This window comes from Aethalodelphis obliquidens, unplaced genomic scaffold (genome assembly GCF_003676395.1).
Source record: "Aethalodelphis obliquidens isolate GAN/ISIS:26980383/991018 unplaced genomic scaffold, ASM367639v1 scaffold9, whole genome shotgun sequence".
In the NCBI taxonomy this organism is placed as follows: Eukaryota; Metazoa; Chordata; class Mammalia; order Artiodactyla; family Delphinidae; genus Aethalodelphis; species Aethalodelphis obliquidens.
In genome coordinates, this window is record NW_020837953.1 from 24,687,144 (window position 1) to 24,705,370 (window position 18,227).

The following is an 18,227-nucleotide window of genomic DNA, read 5'->3' on the forward strand; positions in this document are numbered from 1 at the left end:
AATTGAAACACTAGAATGTTTAAAATTACAAAATCATTGCAAAGTTTTAAGAACATTTAAGAGAAATTTCCAAATTAACATTATTAAATTCACCAATTTTGGTTAACTGTATAAAAATTTACTATTCTAAGAAAAAGAATGATCAGCAAATGCAGTGAAACAGGAAAATATTGTAAAACTGAAAATGTAAAAAGTTCTTACTATTCCTTTGGGTTTACCAATTTTAAAATTGAACTTTTGATCAAAATTTACTAACAAAATATAAATCTAGTATAAATAAAACTGCCAACATTGCTAATTATTGGAGAAATGCAAATCAAAACAAACCACAGTGAGGTACCACCTCACGCCAGTCAGAATGGCCATCATTAAAAAGTCTACAAATAACAAATGCCAGAGAGGGTATGGAGAAAAGGGAACCCTTCTACACTGTTGGTAGGAACGTAAATTGGTGCAACCACTGTGGAAAACAGTATGGAGGTTCCTCAGAAAACTAAAAGTAGAATTACCATATGATACAGCAATCCCACTCCTGGGCATATAACCAAACAAAACTGTAATTCAAAAAGATACATGCACCCCTATGTTCACAGCAGCACTATTAACAATAGCCAAGACACGGAAACAACCTAAATGTCCATCAACAGATGAATGGATAAAGAAGATGTGGTACATATATACAATGGAATACTACTCAGCCGTAAAAAAGAACGAAATAATGCCATTTGCAGCAACATGGATGCAGCTAGAGATTATCACACTCAGTGAAGTAAGTCAAAAAGAGAAAGACAAATACCATATGATATCACTTATATGTGGAATCTAAAATCTGACACAAATGAACCTATCTATGAAACAGAAACAGAATGAGGGACATAGAGAATAGACTGGTGATTGCCAAGGGGAATGGGAGTGGGAGAGGGATGGATTGAGAGTCTGGGATTAGCAGAAGCAAAGATTAGAAGGTATACAACAAAATGATGGGACTGGGTAACTCTGAGAGATGCCTAATTTTTTCTTCTTTGTGCTTTTCTGCATTTTCAAAATCTGTTCAAAAACATTAATCATGTTTTAAATAAAATAATCCATACCCTAAAAACATGTATCGATATTTCAAATGCATTGAGAGAAATACAGTCTGCCCTCCATATCCCTGGGTCCCACATCTGCAGATTTAACCAAATGCAGATCGAAAATATTCCAGAAAATTCCAAAAAGGAAAAGAATTTGCTGCACACTGGCAACTATTTACATGGCATTTACATTGTATTAGGTATTATAAATAATCTAGAGATGATTTAAAGTATGCAGGAGAATGTGTGTAGGTTATATACAATTACTACACCATTTTATATAAGGGACTTGAGCACTCTCAGATTTTGATATCCTCAGGGTTCCTGGAACCAATTCCCCATGGATACTGAGGTACAACTGTATATGGTACTTATAAAACTCTATAACAAGAGTTTTTTAACACACATGCATTTGAAAAATACTATTTACATGCAAAAAATATTAATTAAGCTAATAACAAGAAATTAATATTTTTGTGACATTTTCATAAATAATTTCTATCCAAAAAATTCAATCCTTCTGAAAGGAACAAAGACGTCAGGATTAAATATGGTCATGTACCTGCTTATATGCTGTGACACACGTGGAACTACAAAACTTCTTAGCCTGTCCCTCTATCTGGAGCATGTGGCATTGTCCAGAGCCACTGTAGCAGTAACCCCCACAGTTTTCACAACAGTTCATGGTGAGGTTGTTAGCAGAGCGAAACTTAGAAAAGCAGGCATCACTGCAAAGTTTATGTACCACATTCTGGTAATTAACTTCATGTCGAATCTAGGAATTATAAAGTAATAACTTAGAAACAACAAGCAAAGACCATCAAAAGCTGTCCTTTAAGCACAAATATCAGACTCCTTCCCCCACTAAAGTAAAAAGATAACTTACAACAGCATTCTTCTGACACATGCTGCATTTGGTTGAAATGCTATTCGTATTTATGGTAACAACAGGTTTTCTTTTCAGTTCATATGTTGACAAACATGACTGACTACAAAAATCTTTACTAGTGGTGGTATTTTCAAACTGGGCACTGATCACATCCTTTGGATTTAAAATGTCTCTAAAAATGACAACAAAGATAAAATAAGTCATAGTATAATTCATTTTTTTCCTTTTTGTCAACTAAAAGTATCAAATAGAACAAAGGCAATTAAAAGTGTAGGGAAAGGGCATTGGTATTTAAATCTGAAAACCTGGGTTTTCTTGAATAAAGTGATAAATCACTTTGATCCTCAACCTCTGTTGTATAAAATGAAACTAATACACGGCTTAGTTCATAGAACTGTTGTCAGGATTAGTACACTATGTTTCAAGATTAAAAAGATATACATCAGACATTTATCATTCACTATCTCTAGTAGGTAGGATTATAGAAGATTTTCATTTTCTTCCTTAGGCTCTCCTATATGTTCAAAAATACTCTTTAACATTACACTTGAAAAATTTTAAAGCCACTATCTTTTAAAAGTAGGAATACATTTCAAACTACACAGTGCATATTCTAGCATGATTATATAAAATTGAACATTTCCAGATCTAAATAATTCAATTTGTAAGCATTAGCAGTAAAAGACAATGAAGATTAAAACCCTAAGGATTAAGACTCCCTACCACTCCACCCCTTATCCCACTCCCAAATTACTCTTCTTACATAGTAGTTTATCGCTTAAGTACAAACCATTTTAAAAACCAATTTTAAAAATACCTTGATGAAATTCTGTAAACAATGTCTCTCTCCCATGAGTATACACTCACATAATATTTAGTAAATAAACTGTTATATTCACTCTTACATTTTAAGCAGATTATACTAATATAGTACTTTTTAGAAAAGATTACAAATATCTCTGCTTCAAAAAAAAGATAATAGTAAATATAATGGGACTCATCACAAGGAGCACCTGATATTGTATTGTACTATGCTGTAATACACAACATCACACCTCATCTTCAATACTTAGTAGCTTGAGAGTGCTCTATTACCTGCATTTTTTTTTTTTGGCCTTTCCAGCTACTTTTTATTGGGTTTTAATCTATTTCATTTATAAGGGTATTTAATGAGCAGTTACCTTGAGCCAGGGACTAGCCCAGCCCTATGTCAAGATATGGTACAAGCCCTCAAGGAGCTCACGGTATACTGGGACAAATAGACAAATGATATATAAAATACCATAAAAGAAGCATTCTTAATATAAAAAAGTAAAATAATTTTGAAAAATGTATTTATATACATAAAATGTACTACAGAAATAGAAATGAAGAAACAATTATTTCAGACAAGATGTGACATGAAAAGCTACCCAAAAGGTGGTATTTTAGCTGGACCTTAAATAGATATTTTCTAGAAGGCTAAGGAGATAAAAGTTGGAGAACAGCGTGGACCAAAGCAATAGAATCATAAAAGTAGCTACTTCTCACTACTCTCAGTATGCTTAACATCCAACTGCATTACATTTTATTGTAACAGATTACATCTTATCAGAATGAGAAGGAGCAATCTCATTTCAGATAGTAAAAATTCAGATGGTACAGACAACCCTGAAACAGTTACCTCTCTTACTGCCATTATTATCAAGAAAACTGATCTTTCTAACAGTATTAACAAAAGTACCCTCCAAGTTACCTCTTTTAAAGTGTAGGATTTGAAACTGATTTTTTTAAAACAAATTGTTAGGTCCCTATTACTAATGAAATCTAAAAATCAAATGATTTAGCCAAAACATATTCAGAGTTTAGGTTAAATTCAAGATGCTAAGAGATTTGGTTAATAAAAGACTAACAAAAATAAAATTGTTACTCCAAACAGCTAAGGAGTTTCTTTCAACCTAAGTGCTGCTGCTATATTTCTAGTGGTCTACAAAAACAGCAGTAGTTATCAGGAAGGAAATCTTTTCTATCTCCACCTATTCAAATTAAAGTAAAAATCCTTCTTATAGGGACTGACTTACAAATTAAACCTGTTCGATGCATGGACTATCTAGAGGGGAAAATGCATGTGCCAGAACTACCCAGCTATGTGACACTGAGCAAATCATTTAACTTCTTTGAATCTAACTTCCTTATATTTCAGGCACAATCCAAATCAATAATTTTATAATCAGATAAACCAGACTATCCCAAACTGCTGTAATGACTGTGTAAATAAGAGAGGAAAAAGGGAAGGAAAGGAAAAGTGGTGAAAAGGAGATGAAAGAGTAGTACAGAAAATGAAATGGAATACAAAGAAAAACAAGACTGATAAATGGTTGAGAACTGAGCAACAAGAGAAAAAGGTGTTCTGTAAGAAGAGAAGGGGGGAAAATTAAGAAAGACAGAAAATGAAAAAGAAAAGTTGAGGTGATAGGCAGGCAAGGAGTACCTGAAAGAAGAACAGAAAGGGGTGAATGGAAAAGAAAGCGGGATAAAAAAAAAAGATAACAGAGTAAGTGAATGAAAAGGTAGAACAGTTAAAAGTCAAAGAACGACAGGTTAAAATTCATGGATAAGACCAAACATTACAAAAGAAGAACATTTAATCTTTAAAATAATTAAATTACATAAGATCAGACAGAGCTAAGATATGACATGCAGGTAAAAATGACCATCTCCAGATAAAGCAAGGCAAACACCAGAGACCAAAGAGATATAGTAAATTTAGATGAGAAGAACAACATGTATGGACAAGAATTTAAAAACACAGAAAGAAGGCACACATTTTAAAACTTCCATGAGTTTCCTATGGTCATTTTGAAATTCACTGTTAAATCTTTGCACTAAGTATCTATGACTATTATTATGAAAGGAGAAATACTGCTGAAATTTTAGAAAGCGCTGATCGCTAAAGTAAGAATTAAATAAAGAAACATAAAAGGAAGTTTTTACGTGAAATTATTTCATAGCAAAATAGGAAAAGAACAAAGAACCTCATAAAAATTATAATTTTCTAGTTGATTTGATCTTAGAAAGGATGAATATACTGGAATATAGAAATTAGATATCATCTATAAGTATTCTTTTTTAAACATGTTTCATAATTCAAACAGAAGTCTATTTTTACTAAATTAAACTTGAAACATAAGGGGATGCACATATAACTTCTAGAACATCTTCTAACCATACTCAGATTTCTTTTAGAAGTTTCTTTCTATACGTTTTCCAATTGAACCAGAAGAGGGAGCATCTTTTCCCTTTCTAGACAGAGAAAGGGCAGCATCCATGTGAGGTACTCTAAGTACAAATATCGAAACTAATAAATCATGGTTTGAGTAGCTTAATAATAGAAGCCAAAATATTTCAGAACAAGAGCATTATTCATCTTTTTCTGACTTATTTAAACAGTGTCTAATGACCACATTGCAAAATTAGCCTAAATTAGTTCATATTCCTCAAATATATCAGGATGATTTTATTAGGATCTAAGGTCATAATTTTTTGTTGTTAAACACTGAAATACAACCTCTGAGATACCTGAGATACTGAGAAAATAAAAATACATACACTGGAATCCAATTAAAGTTAAGATGAAAAGTATTAAATGAATTCCAACTACCTAATAGAAAACATTACATAAACATTAAATATTTGTTGCATCTAAGCATCTATTGCCTACAGTTACAAGATAAAATATTGTGGTCATGTAATACCCCTAAATGGCATAGTTTTTGTTTTCTCAAGCATCTCAACTAACAAGGATAGTAAAGTACATTTCAAAAGCACCTCTTATTATATAAAAGGCACATTACTTAAAGTTAAAAGAAAGCTGAGCACCTAGCGTCCAGAAAGATTAAAAGCAGCAACAACATGTTCGTAGTAAACAATGTGATATTTCTCAAAAAACACAGAAAGGTAGAAAATTAAACAATACATAAATAAGAACAAAGTATCTTGAAAGAAAGAAAGCAAAGACGATAATTTAGAATTCTGCTATACTTTGAGCAACTTGAACAAGTTTTCTTAGTGGGAGGAGGCGGTGGGCGGGCAGGTGGAACTGTATATCCAGTGAGGCACAGTGTAGAGCAGAATAGCTGAGTAGACCCTTTCCTCTGATAAGCAGTTTGCCCCTTCTGGAGGATTTTTTTACAACCAGAACAGGAAACTCGAACAGCTGTGGCTGGAACTGAAGGAAGCATTTTATTCATGCCAGATGATGCCAGTGAAGGCTGAAAGCCAGTAGTCAACTGTGGAGCTTTAAAAAAAAAAAATTAAAAAAAAAAAGTTTTACTTTTTACCATGAATTTTAAGTAGGCATCCTTTCTTTCTCTTCTAGAGCTAGTCTTGAAACCCAACACTAATTATGCAATACACAATTAAAGCCATTCTAAACTGCCTAGTTTACTAATATAAGTAGATACTTCCTCTCACTCATACTGGTCAGAATAAATAAACATGATTCATTCATTCAGTTCTGCTTCTTACCAAGAGGACTGCCACTGACTGAAAACACAGCACTAATTTTCAGTTCCCCTTCTTGAGTTTTTTGCTGTTGGCCATGACTATACTCCTTTTAAAAAGAAAAATAAATAAATATGTAAAGAAAAAATAAATACAATGTATCTAAAGAAATCCAGATATTCAAGACATTTTACTATGGCTATATAGGGGTGGAAAATGTTTACTACATTAACATTAATAAGTAATAGCAAGCAAACTATAATTACAATAAGGGTATATAACATGTTATTACACGCTGAGAGTTGAGGTAAAAAATGACAGTAGCTATCTAGCCTATAGCACTACCAGATATTCACAAATTATTTTTTAAATTCTTAATATTATTACAGTATTTTAAGTTGCTGTTTATCTATTATAAAAGTAATACACACTTACTATACAAAATTTAGACAAGTAGAAATGAGAAAAAAATTCTAATCATATTTCCATTACCCCAAAACCACCACTGTTACTCTTTTGTTATATTTCTTTCCAGTCTTTTCCCCTGCCGTATGTGTTTCTTCACACAGCTGTAATTATACTGAATATAGCATTCTTATAAAATGATTTTTTGGTCACTTGAATCAACTGAACATTTGCATATTATCACATATTACTCTAAAATAAATTCTAGTGGCTAAATATCAGTGTTTCTAAGGTTGAAGTCCAAGAATCCCTGAGGTCTGTAAAGGCAGACCAGGCAGTCTGAGAATTCTAAAAAAAATATTTTAAAAGTCTGGGTTTTTATTTCAATAATTTTTTTAGTGAATGTAAATATATTTTTAGTCATGAATAACCACATATAACTGAGTTGTACAACAAGTTTTTAGTGCTGTTGTTAGCTTTTACAATTCTATTATTGCATTGTGAAGCCCCTAAGTGGTAGATTTAACTTTGTATTTTAATTCACTGTTTATCACACTGAAACTTGCAAAACCCTGAAAGACGTCTTATTCTTGGAATTCTCAGGCAACTCCAACATACCGCCTTTTTTTGTGATAAGACGTGTCTGTACATTACTGGAATTCGAGAAAATACTGATATATATTATTTAATAGACATATCAGATTACATAAGGATGAGACTGGGGTGAGGTGAGGCACTTGCCTCAGGCACAAATTAAGGCACCAAAAATCTCAGTAATATTTTTTAAAATGCCATAATCCATGATAAACAAAATACCAAAACTTTAAATAAGTAAAGACAGGATCAGTATTACTAATTTTTCCCTTGGCCTCAGTCTCCAATTTGATAGCCTTGAATGGCACTGAAATTACATAACCACAACCCAGTGTTGGTTCACTTGTTTCCACACATTCGCTTTTATCGGTAATGCCATGATGAACATCTCTGTGAATACTCATACACTCATATTTAGGATTATCTCCTAAGGAAAGAATCTTAAAGTGGAATTACTAGGTAAATAAGTACATAGTAAAGGTTCTTGATGCACAATGACAGATTGTTTTTTAAAACCTTAATTTTATTTATTCTAGCAATTTGTGATAAAAGCCACTTAAAAGTCTCTTCCCATTCTTGTTTTAGTTCCCAATTTTTTTAATATCCATTTACAAAAAAAGCATTATAAGGTAACAAGATTAACCTCTGACAACATCTGTTATCAACATTTCCTCAATATGTACTATGAGATAAATTTTACATACTGAAGTTTCCATTTTTATGCCAAAAAATTGACAGTTTTTACCTTTGCGATTCCTTCTATTTCTTACAAAGTTCTACTTCCACAATAAAATACTAAGAAAGTTTTCATTGTTTATAATACAGTCCTTTAATCCAGAGGTCAGCAAACTTTATCTGCAAAGGGCCAGATACTAAATATTTTTGACTTTTCAGGCCATGTTATCATGACTACTCAAGTCTGCCCTGGTAGAGCAAAAGTACCCATAGATAATATGTAAATGAATGAATGTGGCAATGATCCAATAAAACTATAAAAACAGTATGCAGAAAAACAAAACAGAAACAAAGAGGGCAGGCTGGATTTGGCCCACTGCTGAAAGATAATTTGCCAACTCCTGCTTTAATCCATCTGTGATTTATTGATATTTATTTTGATATATAATGAGCATTTTTCTTTCTTTGAATAGCTGATGAATTCCTTCCACTCACCATTAACATATCAACTTCCTCTAAAAATATCTCTTTTATGGCAATCTATTCTGCATCACTATCAGGCTGACTACTCTTATGATATCACACTATCCTAATGAAAATAACTGTGAGATGTTTAATCATTTAATAGTTCACCACATCTCTAATGTTTAGAGCATACATGTAACATAACGTGTGTGTGCATGCCTATTTATTTTTCTTCAAAACATAAGAAACCACTGATATTTTCATAATTGTATCCATACTGTATCTTAATTTAGGAATAACTAATATCTTATATTAAAAAAAAGTCTCTGCATTCATTCAAGTTGTTTTATCTGATACAAGCACTTTTTAGTTGCTCTGCTGTAGGAAACAGTATATCTTTTCATAATATTGTCTAACTGGGAAACAACTGATTTATAGAAATATTTCTCTGTTTTATACAACTAAAATTCAACTAGCTACTCCACTGAACTTTCAAGAATTCTATTAATTTTCTAATAAAGATCCTTACCAGTAAATGATGATAATTTTGTCTCCCCTTTTCCATTATTTCTTCTAATTTCTTTAACATGTATTGGGTCGAAAATCCAACAAGAGTTAAATAATAATGCTGACATCAGTAATTTGTGTTCATTTAGTTATTATTAACAGAAGGTTTCCATCATTTTACTTTTAAATTCAATGACTGTTATTGATCAGAAGTAGGTATTTCCTTACCTGATCAAGAGAGTATCTATTATAAGAAATGCATAGTGAATTACATGAAATGTCTTTCGGCATCTGTCTATCTATCTATATATCTAGTCTTATTTGACCTGTTGATGAAGTTACGTATATTAAGAGATTTTCTAATATTGATTCATCATAACATTCCTACATTATATAGTATATGAAAGCATATTACAAGTAAAAAATTTTTTTAAATCTCAGAAAACTCCAGAAAAAAAATCAGTATTCATGGGCATACTTTCATGGTCTCCAGTCAGCTCTCTTTCTCACTGTCTGTGACAGTTATTTCAAACTTCTGATACATTCCTTAAGCCTCAAGTACATATTACTTATATAATATAGTAAAGTAAGAATATATCTTAAGTACTCTGCTTGTACACCCCACAATGCCTTCAAGGCATAATCATGTTTATGTTAGTATCCTCCCAACAATGATTAATTTTACAAATATTTAATAAAAAATCAATGACTAATAACTTGAGAATTGAAAATCTGATGACCCAAAAGCTTTCAGAAACAGAAAAACAGGTGTCAAAACAAAACCAAAAAATCCTCTACCACAATATCTTTACCTTCCCTTTATTTACCATAAAGTATGTATCAGTATCCCAAGACAGTATTTTAGAAATGAAGAACCCAGTTTCTATAACCAAGTTAACTTGACATGGCTAAAAAAACAAGCCCCAACATTTAATTACTGCATTCCATTTGCCAAGACTATATGACTCACTATTGTGACAATTAATTAATTTGCTTTCCCATTCTAATCCATTTACTTCAATGAGAGATTACAGATCAGCTCTCCTTTTATTATGAGCAAAAAGAAAAGAAAAAAAATCATGATTTTAATATAATATTTACTGAATTTCCAGCTTTCAGAAACTACAGAAAAGGGGAGAAGAAAAAATGACGTCTCTGGCTCTTTAAAGTTTTTATTTTAAAAACTTCTCTAGTCATTTTTTTAAACAACTTTTATTTACAGAAAGTTTGGTAGACTATAATAATAAGGCCTTGATGAAGGCCGCTGATTGGCTCCTTCCTGGCCATATGGCCTTGAGTAACTAACTTATTAACCTCTATGAATCTCAGTTCCCTCACCTAAACATAGAGTTAATATCATCTACTCTGGCCTTCTTATATTGGAGGATGAAACAACATAGTACACATAAAAGTATCTGTAAGTATTATATACAGAATATATTATAGTAACATGCAATAGGATTTGAATGAAGAAATGTAACTGGGAGGACAAATGATGCTACGCCAGTAACAGAGGCAGGAGGATGACAACTGGCAAACCCAGAAAATTATAACTGAAGAAATAAGAACAATTGGGAAGAAGTAAATATATATATAAAACATACATTTCAGTATCTTAGTGATTTACATGGGAAAGTAAAAAAATTAAGACCAAAGTGAACTGTGTAAAAAGGAGAATAAGGAAGTGAGTTGAAAGCAGAGCTACAAGTTAAGCAAAGAGAAAAGCCAAGGGAGGTTTTGACGAGGTGCCAGAAGCTAAAGCTATGATCTTATTACACCAAGAGAAAAGTTATTACAAGTAACTGATGGTCAAAAGTAAAGACTGACCACAGCTGTTAAATCTATCAGTATTTTATGAGCATTAGGTTATAGTACTGTTTTCAGAGTCTAAGAGAATAATTTGTTGGAACTCCTTTTTCCAGTCTATGGGAAATGAATAAGAATAATAAAGCATTAGGCAGTGTTGAACAAGGAATATAGATTTCCAATGGGCACTGAGGAGAAATACCTAAAAGAACAGGACAATGAAGAAGGAGGTGGGAGAAGGGGAGAGGAAATAGGAGGGGGGGAGAGGAAGTAGGAGGGAAAGGGAGAGGAGGGGGAGAGAGAAGGTAAGGAAGGGATGGAAAAAAAAGAAAGAACCAGGTATCCATAGTTTAACATGAGGTCAGGGATTTCTAGAAGAGTTATCAAAGGTATGATCCCACAGGATTGGTGCAGCTGATAACAGAAAGGACTTCTCAGAGAACACCTAGTTTTACCACTCACATGCTGGAACTGCCTTATTGTGGGGTCAGGGCAAAGAATGCTTCTGGACCTTATGCCTAGAACTTACACAGATTCCTGCTTGGTTTCAAAGAGTCCAGTCAATCAGGTGGTGAGCCCTTAGGGAAGTTCTTCCCCAAAATCATGATGAAACTTCATATACGGCATTTTATAACACATTATTACACTTTGAATAGTGATAAAAATGTAGGTGTTTCTGTGTCCTTACTGTTCCACCCTGTTGGTATCCTCCAGTCACTGGAATCTCTGATTGTTTTCAAAACAGTAATATTGGGTTGGCCAAAAGGTTCATTCAGATTTTTCCATAAGACATTACAGAAAAACCTGAACGAACCTTCTGGCCAACCCAATACAAATAACCTTTCCTGATGCCCTCTTCCCACAATGTGTTTGGTCTTTGCTATAACTGCCTTTTCAGCTCAAGGAAAGTGTCACTGGGTCATGTACAGGCAGAAAGTGACGTCTTTGGTACCCTGCCAGCATTATGATTTCTTATGGATTTCCCATGTCCAGATTGGGGCACTTAAAAGACAGGAGATCTGCCCTGTATAGGCATGGTAGTAGTCTTCTAAAGCATACACTGCCATATGAACCTCCCCTAGGTGTCAGGACACTTCCTTATCTCTAATTCAGATATCCACGACCTCCACTTTGCCTGCTTTTATTAACATGTTTTCATTATTCAGATATTTTCATATTCCTTCTCTACCATCTTTGTAGCTACCACACTCACAGCCATCCAACTCTACAGCTTTATCATCACTACCCTATACAGCTACCCTCCACTGGGCACCATGGCATTCTCACTTAATTGAAGCATCAATCTGACTCACATAAATCACCTACATCTATAAACCACCTATTCTTCCATTTCCTTACTCTAAAAGAGTGGTTCTCAAAAGCAGAGGATTTTGTCCCCCAGGGGACATTTGGCAATGTCTGGAGACATGGTACTACTGGCATCTAGTAGGTAGAGGTCAAGGATGCTTCTAAACACCCTACAATGCACAGGACAGCCCCTCACAACAAAGAATTACCTGGCCCCAAGTGTCAATAGTGCTGAGAAACCCTGCTAAGAGACATCTGAGTGAAAAAAACTTCTTCCACGGAAGTCTCACATTCTCAACCCCCCTAACATAAAAGAAAGATATGGAAAGGTAAGCTTTCTCCACATCAAATGTCATTTCAAAAAAATAGCTAATTCATGCTATCTTTACTTCTCAGCCTCTGCACTCATACCAGCTGTATAAAACACAGAACACCCTCAAACAACTGCTCTATTGCATATTCATCCCTTGGTCCTTTTCCTACGTTCCAAAATGATTACAGCATCTTTATTCCGTTCCAACCACTGCAATGTCGTCAATTGCATGGATAACTTCACTGACTTCAGCATTCACACTTACAGAATCTTTATGACTTTTACCTCCAGAGCAACCTTGAAATAACAGAGCTCTATCCTTACCCTTATTACTCACAGATCTCAAAACTGGAATCCTATATCACCCATCAAAGCATCAAAACCTCCTTTATCTTCTACCCACTGATCTAATGAACTGGATCTTCAATCACCTAATTTTTCCAAAGATTAATTAATCCCATTAATCCCTCCTGAAAAACACTTAAATCCATACATAGCCTATACTTCATTAGCAGCAACTGCAAAAGGCTTATTACTACCTTATATAAACTCAATCACACCATAAACTCATAAACCATCATAAACCTTCAGCCATGTCTGCTGTATCAATCTCAAATCCTTGAAGACTCACTTTGCCTAATCCTGAACTGAAAATGTAAAATTCACAGAACAGTGGTATTAAGGAACGATGTAGATTAAAAGCCTTAACTACTACTTGGACAAAGTTTCCTATAACTTTGGTTGATTCCTTAGTATTATTCTTATAAGATAATTCAATTGCCTCAACCTTCATTAAGAGTCTCCTCTCACCCCATCAACACAACACTTCACTTCTTAATCAAGAACTTCCTTTCTTGAATGAATAATTCATGTGTGGAACAAAAAGAAGGGGGAAGAAAAGGTGAAATGTTTACTTGAGCATTGTCAGGTTCATCTTTAATTTTGTCTAGTAGTCCCTGCTGTGGTGCCATTGCTTTGTCATACTCATCATCCAAAGGTTCTTCTTTAATTCTAACATTTGATGCAAAGGAATTCCCCAGTTCCGAACCAATGGATTCTTTATTGGCAAATGGATAGCTGGAATCCTAAAACACAATATAAAGGATTAATAAATATTCAGATTTTAAAATTATTCCTCTTCAGGTTTAACACCCAAAGAAAAGCTCACTGGAAATGAAGAACTCTACGGACATTCATTAGAGTCCCTATGCTTACAAGTAAATGTGATATATGTCTAAATATCAAATACAAATAAAGAATCTAAGAGCAGAGGCTTCTGAGAACATCTCCAAAGATGTCCTTACGAAAATAATAAAGGAAATTAAAAAAAATAAAATCAGCGCTCTACCTAACACATATAGTTACAGTTTAGAAAATCACATAAAGAAAACTTGCCACAGTTATAGCAATCTACATACACACTGAAAACTTACCCTAAAGTTTGTTTCTGGGGTTTGTGGTAAATGGGTATGTAATGTTTCTTCAACTTGATTAGCTATTGAAAGAAAAACAAAACAAAACAAAACAAACACATGTATATGAATAACAAATCTTACAAAGAGTGACCTAAAAGCTATCATTTGATAATCACCTCTCTTTTCCAATGAAGCTGCTCATTAGAGTGAAATGGGTACCAAAAATACCCAAAAGGTAGTTTCACTGAAAACAAACAATCTGGCCCCATCTAACTTTTAGCCTTGCCTCATGCTCTTTCCTTGTTCAAACCTAAATAAAGTGGTTACATTATCCACTATGTTCTGAAAATTACTTATGTTTGTTCTTCCCCATTTCTGCTTATATCATTCCAAGTCCCCTCTATCCTAATATTTATACAGTCTTCCAGACTCAGCTCAGTTCAAAATTCACCTCTCCTCTATAAAACCTGCCCTTGTCCACTGAGTTAAAAATCATCTCTCTCCTAAGAATACCTAAAACAGTTTCAGTTATTTGATAGAAATTTTATTATGCTGCCTTATAACAAACTCTTCTACTACTGTCTTTAATTATAAATTAAGTTTTATGCTATTCAACTGGTCGTTGACACTTCTGCTACTTGACTTGTCTTGTCCCTTCTGCTATTAGACACTATGTTCCTTGAAGATAAGTACCCTTAAAATTTATCCCTCATAGGGATACTAAAAATACATATTGAATAATATAAACTGAAAAATACAGTATACCCTTGTAGAGTCTTGTACATAATGGATACTTAAATTAATTGTTATTTTTAACAATACTGATTTGTTCTTTCAATCATAGTTTTCCTAGCACTGTCAAAAGAAATATAAGGATTGGTATATTCTACCAAGCTTTCTTTCACACCTATTGAACATTTATTGAAATATTACTATTTTCACTACACCACATTAGGCCCCAAGAACACAAAGATGAATAAGATACAATCTGGCCCTCAATAAACTCCTACACTAGCACGTAAGGCAAAACAAATAGAGCTATAATACCGTGTGATAAGTACTATAAATAATGAGGCATAAACAAAATGCTATGGAAATATAGATAAGGAAACAAACATTCTTGATGTAGAGAGGTTAGGGATGACCATAGGGCAGAAGAGGTTTATGAGTTAGGTGTTGTTGAATAAGAAGCACTTTTACAGGCATATATACAAAGAGAGAAAACGACATTCAGGCAAATGGAACAGCAGGAGGAAAGAGAGGCACAGAAATAAGAAAATGTGTATATTCAAGAATGGAACTGAAGCTAAGTATAGGGTACGCTGGGCAAAGAGGCTCAAGAGGAGTCTCAAGAAACTTCTAAAACATAAAATAGAAATGTTATCAAAAAGAAAAACCCTCCCTAATTTGGACTAATTTGTGGGACAGCAGTTTGAATTAGTGCTTACAGCACAAAGAAGTTAAATCCAACTTCAGGTTCCAATGTTCAACCAAAGAATATGAACAGGTGATTCGAGTATCTTGCCTTCTCATCAAAATATTGCAACCAGGGGAGGGAGAAATGAGGTTTAGAGCTATTTTTCAACCATTTATACCATTACCAATAGTTACTGGGAGAAATTCAGTCACTCTGCAAAGAACAAGGATAAAAGAAAAATGACAAGCTTACAATGAATTTAACTGTTCATACTTTGCTTAGCATCAGAAGTAATAAAAGCTGTATTATTATCAGTACGTTATTTATTGTTTTATGGCTCTATTCCAACAATTATTACCTGCTTTATCAAAAAAACTGCTTTTCAACCTTGAATCCAACTCTTTATGGGGTTTATCCAACCGTTTTTCACGTTCAAGATAAGTTAGGTCTCTATTTTTCTCCTTTCCAGAAAAAGTCTCTTTGCTGTTTTCTCTTACTAGACTAAAATCTTTCCGTATTGATTTAAAGACAGAAACCTGATCAAATTGTTTAGGAAAGTCTTTTTTTAATTTATTTTGAATCTGTATTTCATTTTCATTGTCTGATTCATGCTGTGTGACTCTTCTCTCTACTTCCAAGCTATCATCAGTATGAATTGAAGAAACAAGATTGTCCTTTGAACTAAAATCCTGTTCATCCTCATTGTCACTACCAACGACTGGAATTCCTGCAAGATCCCCAGAGTTCAAAAAATAATCATCTTCATCCAGCAATGAATTTTCAGATCCTGTTTGATTCGGCATTCCATAAGACATGCTGTCAAGGGTAGGAGTTAAGTTGTGGTCTATATCTTCAGACATTTCTGTATCCATGATACCACCACCTTAAAAAGTAAAATACTGTTTAGACAAATGATAGTGCTAAAGATGACCATATTTATAAGGTCTGTCTGGCATTTAACCAAATATATATTTTTTCTTTTCAAACAAAATATAGATAATAATACTGTGGTATTCAATTAGCACTTTGATATAGGTGTGACAGATAAAATATCCCTATCTGACAGATAAGGAAATAGGGACGTAAAACTTGAGAAACTATTTCAGGTTAGAAAGAAAGTCAATGCAATATAGAAAAAAAGAGCACCAACTTCAGAATTAGACATATCTGTGTTGGAATCATAGCATGATTAACTGAAAATCTATGTGATCCTGAGAAGTAAACGCTCAGGCTTCTTTATCTGTAAAACAGTGTAATACTCACCTTGGAGATTAATTTGTGGTGAGGTTTAATGACAGTATGTAAAAAGGGCCTAATAACACAGTGACTGACACATAGAAGGGAATATAAAAGTGATAATTATAGTTATCATAGAGACTACTCTGGGGAGCTGAGATTAGAACCCAGATCTCTGACCTCAGAGTCCTAATTTCTCTGCACTAACTCTAATAAACACTTACAGCAGTTAATGTTTATAATGGTAAATATTTAAACATAAAAATAAAATTTATCCAAGCCAGAATATATATTAAAAACTGTTTACTGTTCAAAACTACATGCTAAAGTCTCTTCCATCCCCAAATAAAACAAACAAAAAAAACTTAGCCCTGTTATTTCTTTTTCCTGACCTAATTCACCTTTCTTTCACAAACTCCTAGGGAAAAAGTTTACATTGGTTTGTTTCTACTTCATCTCCCAGTCATTAATCCTTTGAACTTAATGCAATCTGGTTCCCAACTTCGCATCGGAACTTCTCTCATTAAGATCATCAATGATTTCCTCATGGTCAAGTCCAATTATTTTTTCAATCCTTATGTGGCATATCCCTCCTAGATAAAATACCTTTGGTTTTTTTGTATTGTTCCCTAGTTTTATAATTGTCCTATTAATTTATTTTATATGTCTCTTCCTCTGCTTTATGTGCTCAATATTCCAATTCTCGCCTCATTTTATACACTCAGACTATTTTATTCACCACTATAGCCTTGACTTTGCTGTTGACTTCCTAAGCATTTTAGCTTAGACCTTTCTTCCAAACTTCAGATATCTATATTCAATTAGCTTCTATAGGTCCCCTAGGGACCTTTAACTTAGCACTTCTAAAACCAAATTCATCATGTTCCCGTTCCAAGCATACTTTCTTGTTTTCCCGTCATTTAATTAACAGCATCACCAAGTCAGCAATTTGCTCAAGATAAAAAAGAGAATCACTCCAATTCTCCTTCCTCTTGGACAAATTCTGCAAACTGTATTAATTAATATCTCTCTCAAATCCATCTCCTCCACTTGGTACCATTCCAACACTCCACATCTCTTTCTGTTAACAGTGTACTAACTCAATCCACATGATATCTAGGAGTCAACCATATTCTTACAAATCCTGCCCTGAAACCATATTTAATTGGTCCATGAGCAGACAAACTAGAACTGGTAAAAACACAGAGTGAAGCAAAGACTAAAAATATTAGTGGCACCGACAGCCTTGCTTTTATTTGTTCCTGAAGCCCAGATGAACCCTTTGTGTGGCTGGATCTTCAAATCATTCCCTGGGTTCCATGATCCAGGATAAATTCCTCTTTTTGTTCAAGCTGATTTGATTTGAGTTGGATTACTTATAATCAAGTTCTAACTGATACAGGGTCCAAACGAAAGCTTTCTTCAAGTTGCTCTCCTCCATAAAGACATCAGAATTATCTTTCTACACCATTAATCATTCTACATTATACCTTCACTTGAAATCCTTCAATAACATCCCACAGCCTAAAGTACTCACTCATTCATTCAGCACTTATTTATTAGGAAATCACTCCGTGATAAGTACTATGCTAGATGAAAAAGATAGCTATGATTCCCTCTCCTCAGCGAACCAGAAAAACAG

The 18,227-nt window shown here is 33.6% G+C and overlaps 1 protein-coding gene across 3 annotated transcripts in view; it reads right to left on the minus strand.

Annotated features, from left to right (window-relative positions):
- Nucleotides 1-18,227, minus strand: part of ZMYM4 (zinc finger MYM-type containing 4) — a 175,909-nt gene that overhangs the window by 46,935 nt on the left and 110,747 nt on the right. For all 3 annotated transcript variants that reach the window (XM_027109145.1, XM_027109147.1, XM_027109146.1), the window contains exons 3-9: nt 15,708-16,232; nt 13,951-14,012; nt 13,432-13,602; nt 6,469-6,553; nt 5,983-6,238; nt 1,960-2,134; nt 1,636-1,848 (exon numbers count right to left, since the gene is read on the minus strand). In XM_027109145.1, coding sequence (XP_026964946.1) covers nt 1,636-1,848; nt 1,960-2,134; nt 5,983-6,238; nt 6,469-6,553; nt 13,432-13,602; nt 13,951-14,012; nt 15,708-16,232 — 1,487 coding nt within the window. The remainder of the gene's footprint in view (nt 1-1,635; nt 1,849-1,959; nt 2,135-5,982; nt 6,239-6,468; nt 6,554-13,431; nt 13,603-13,950; nt 14,013-15,707; nt 16,233-18,227) is intronic.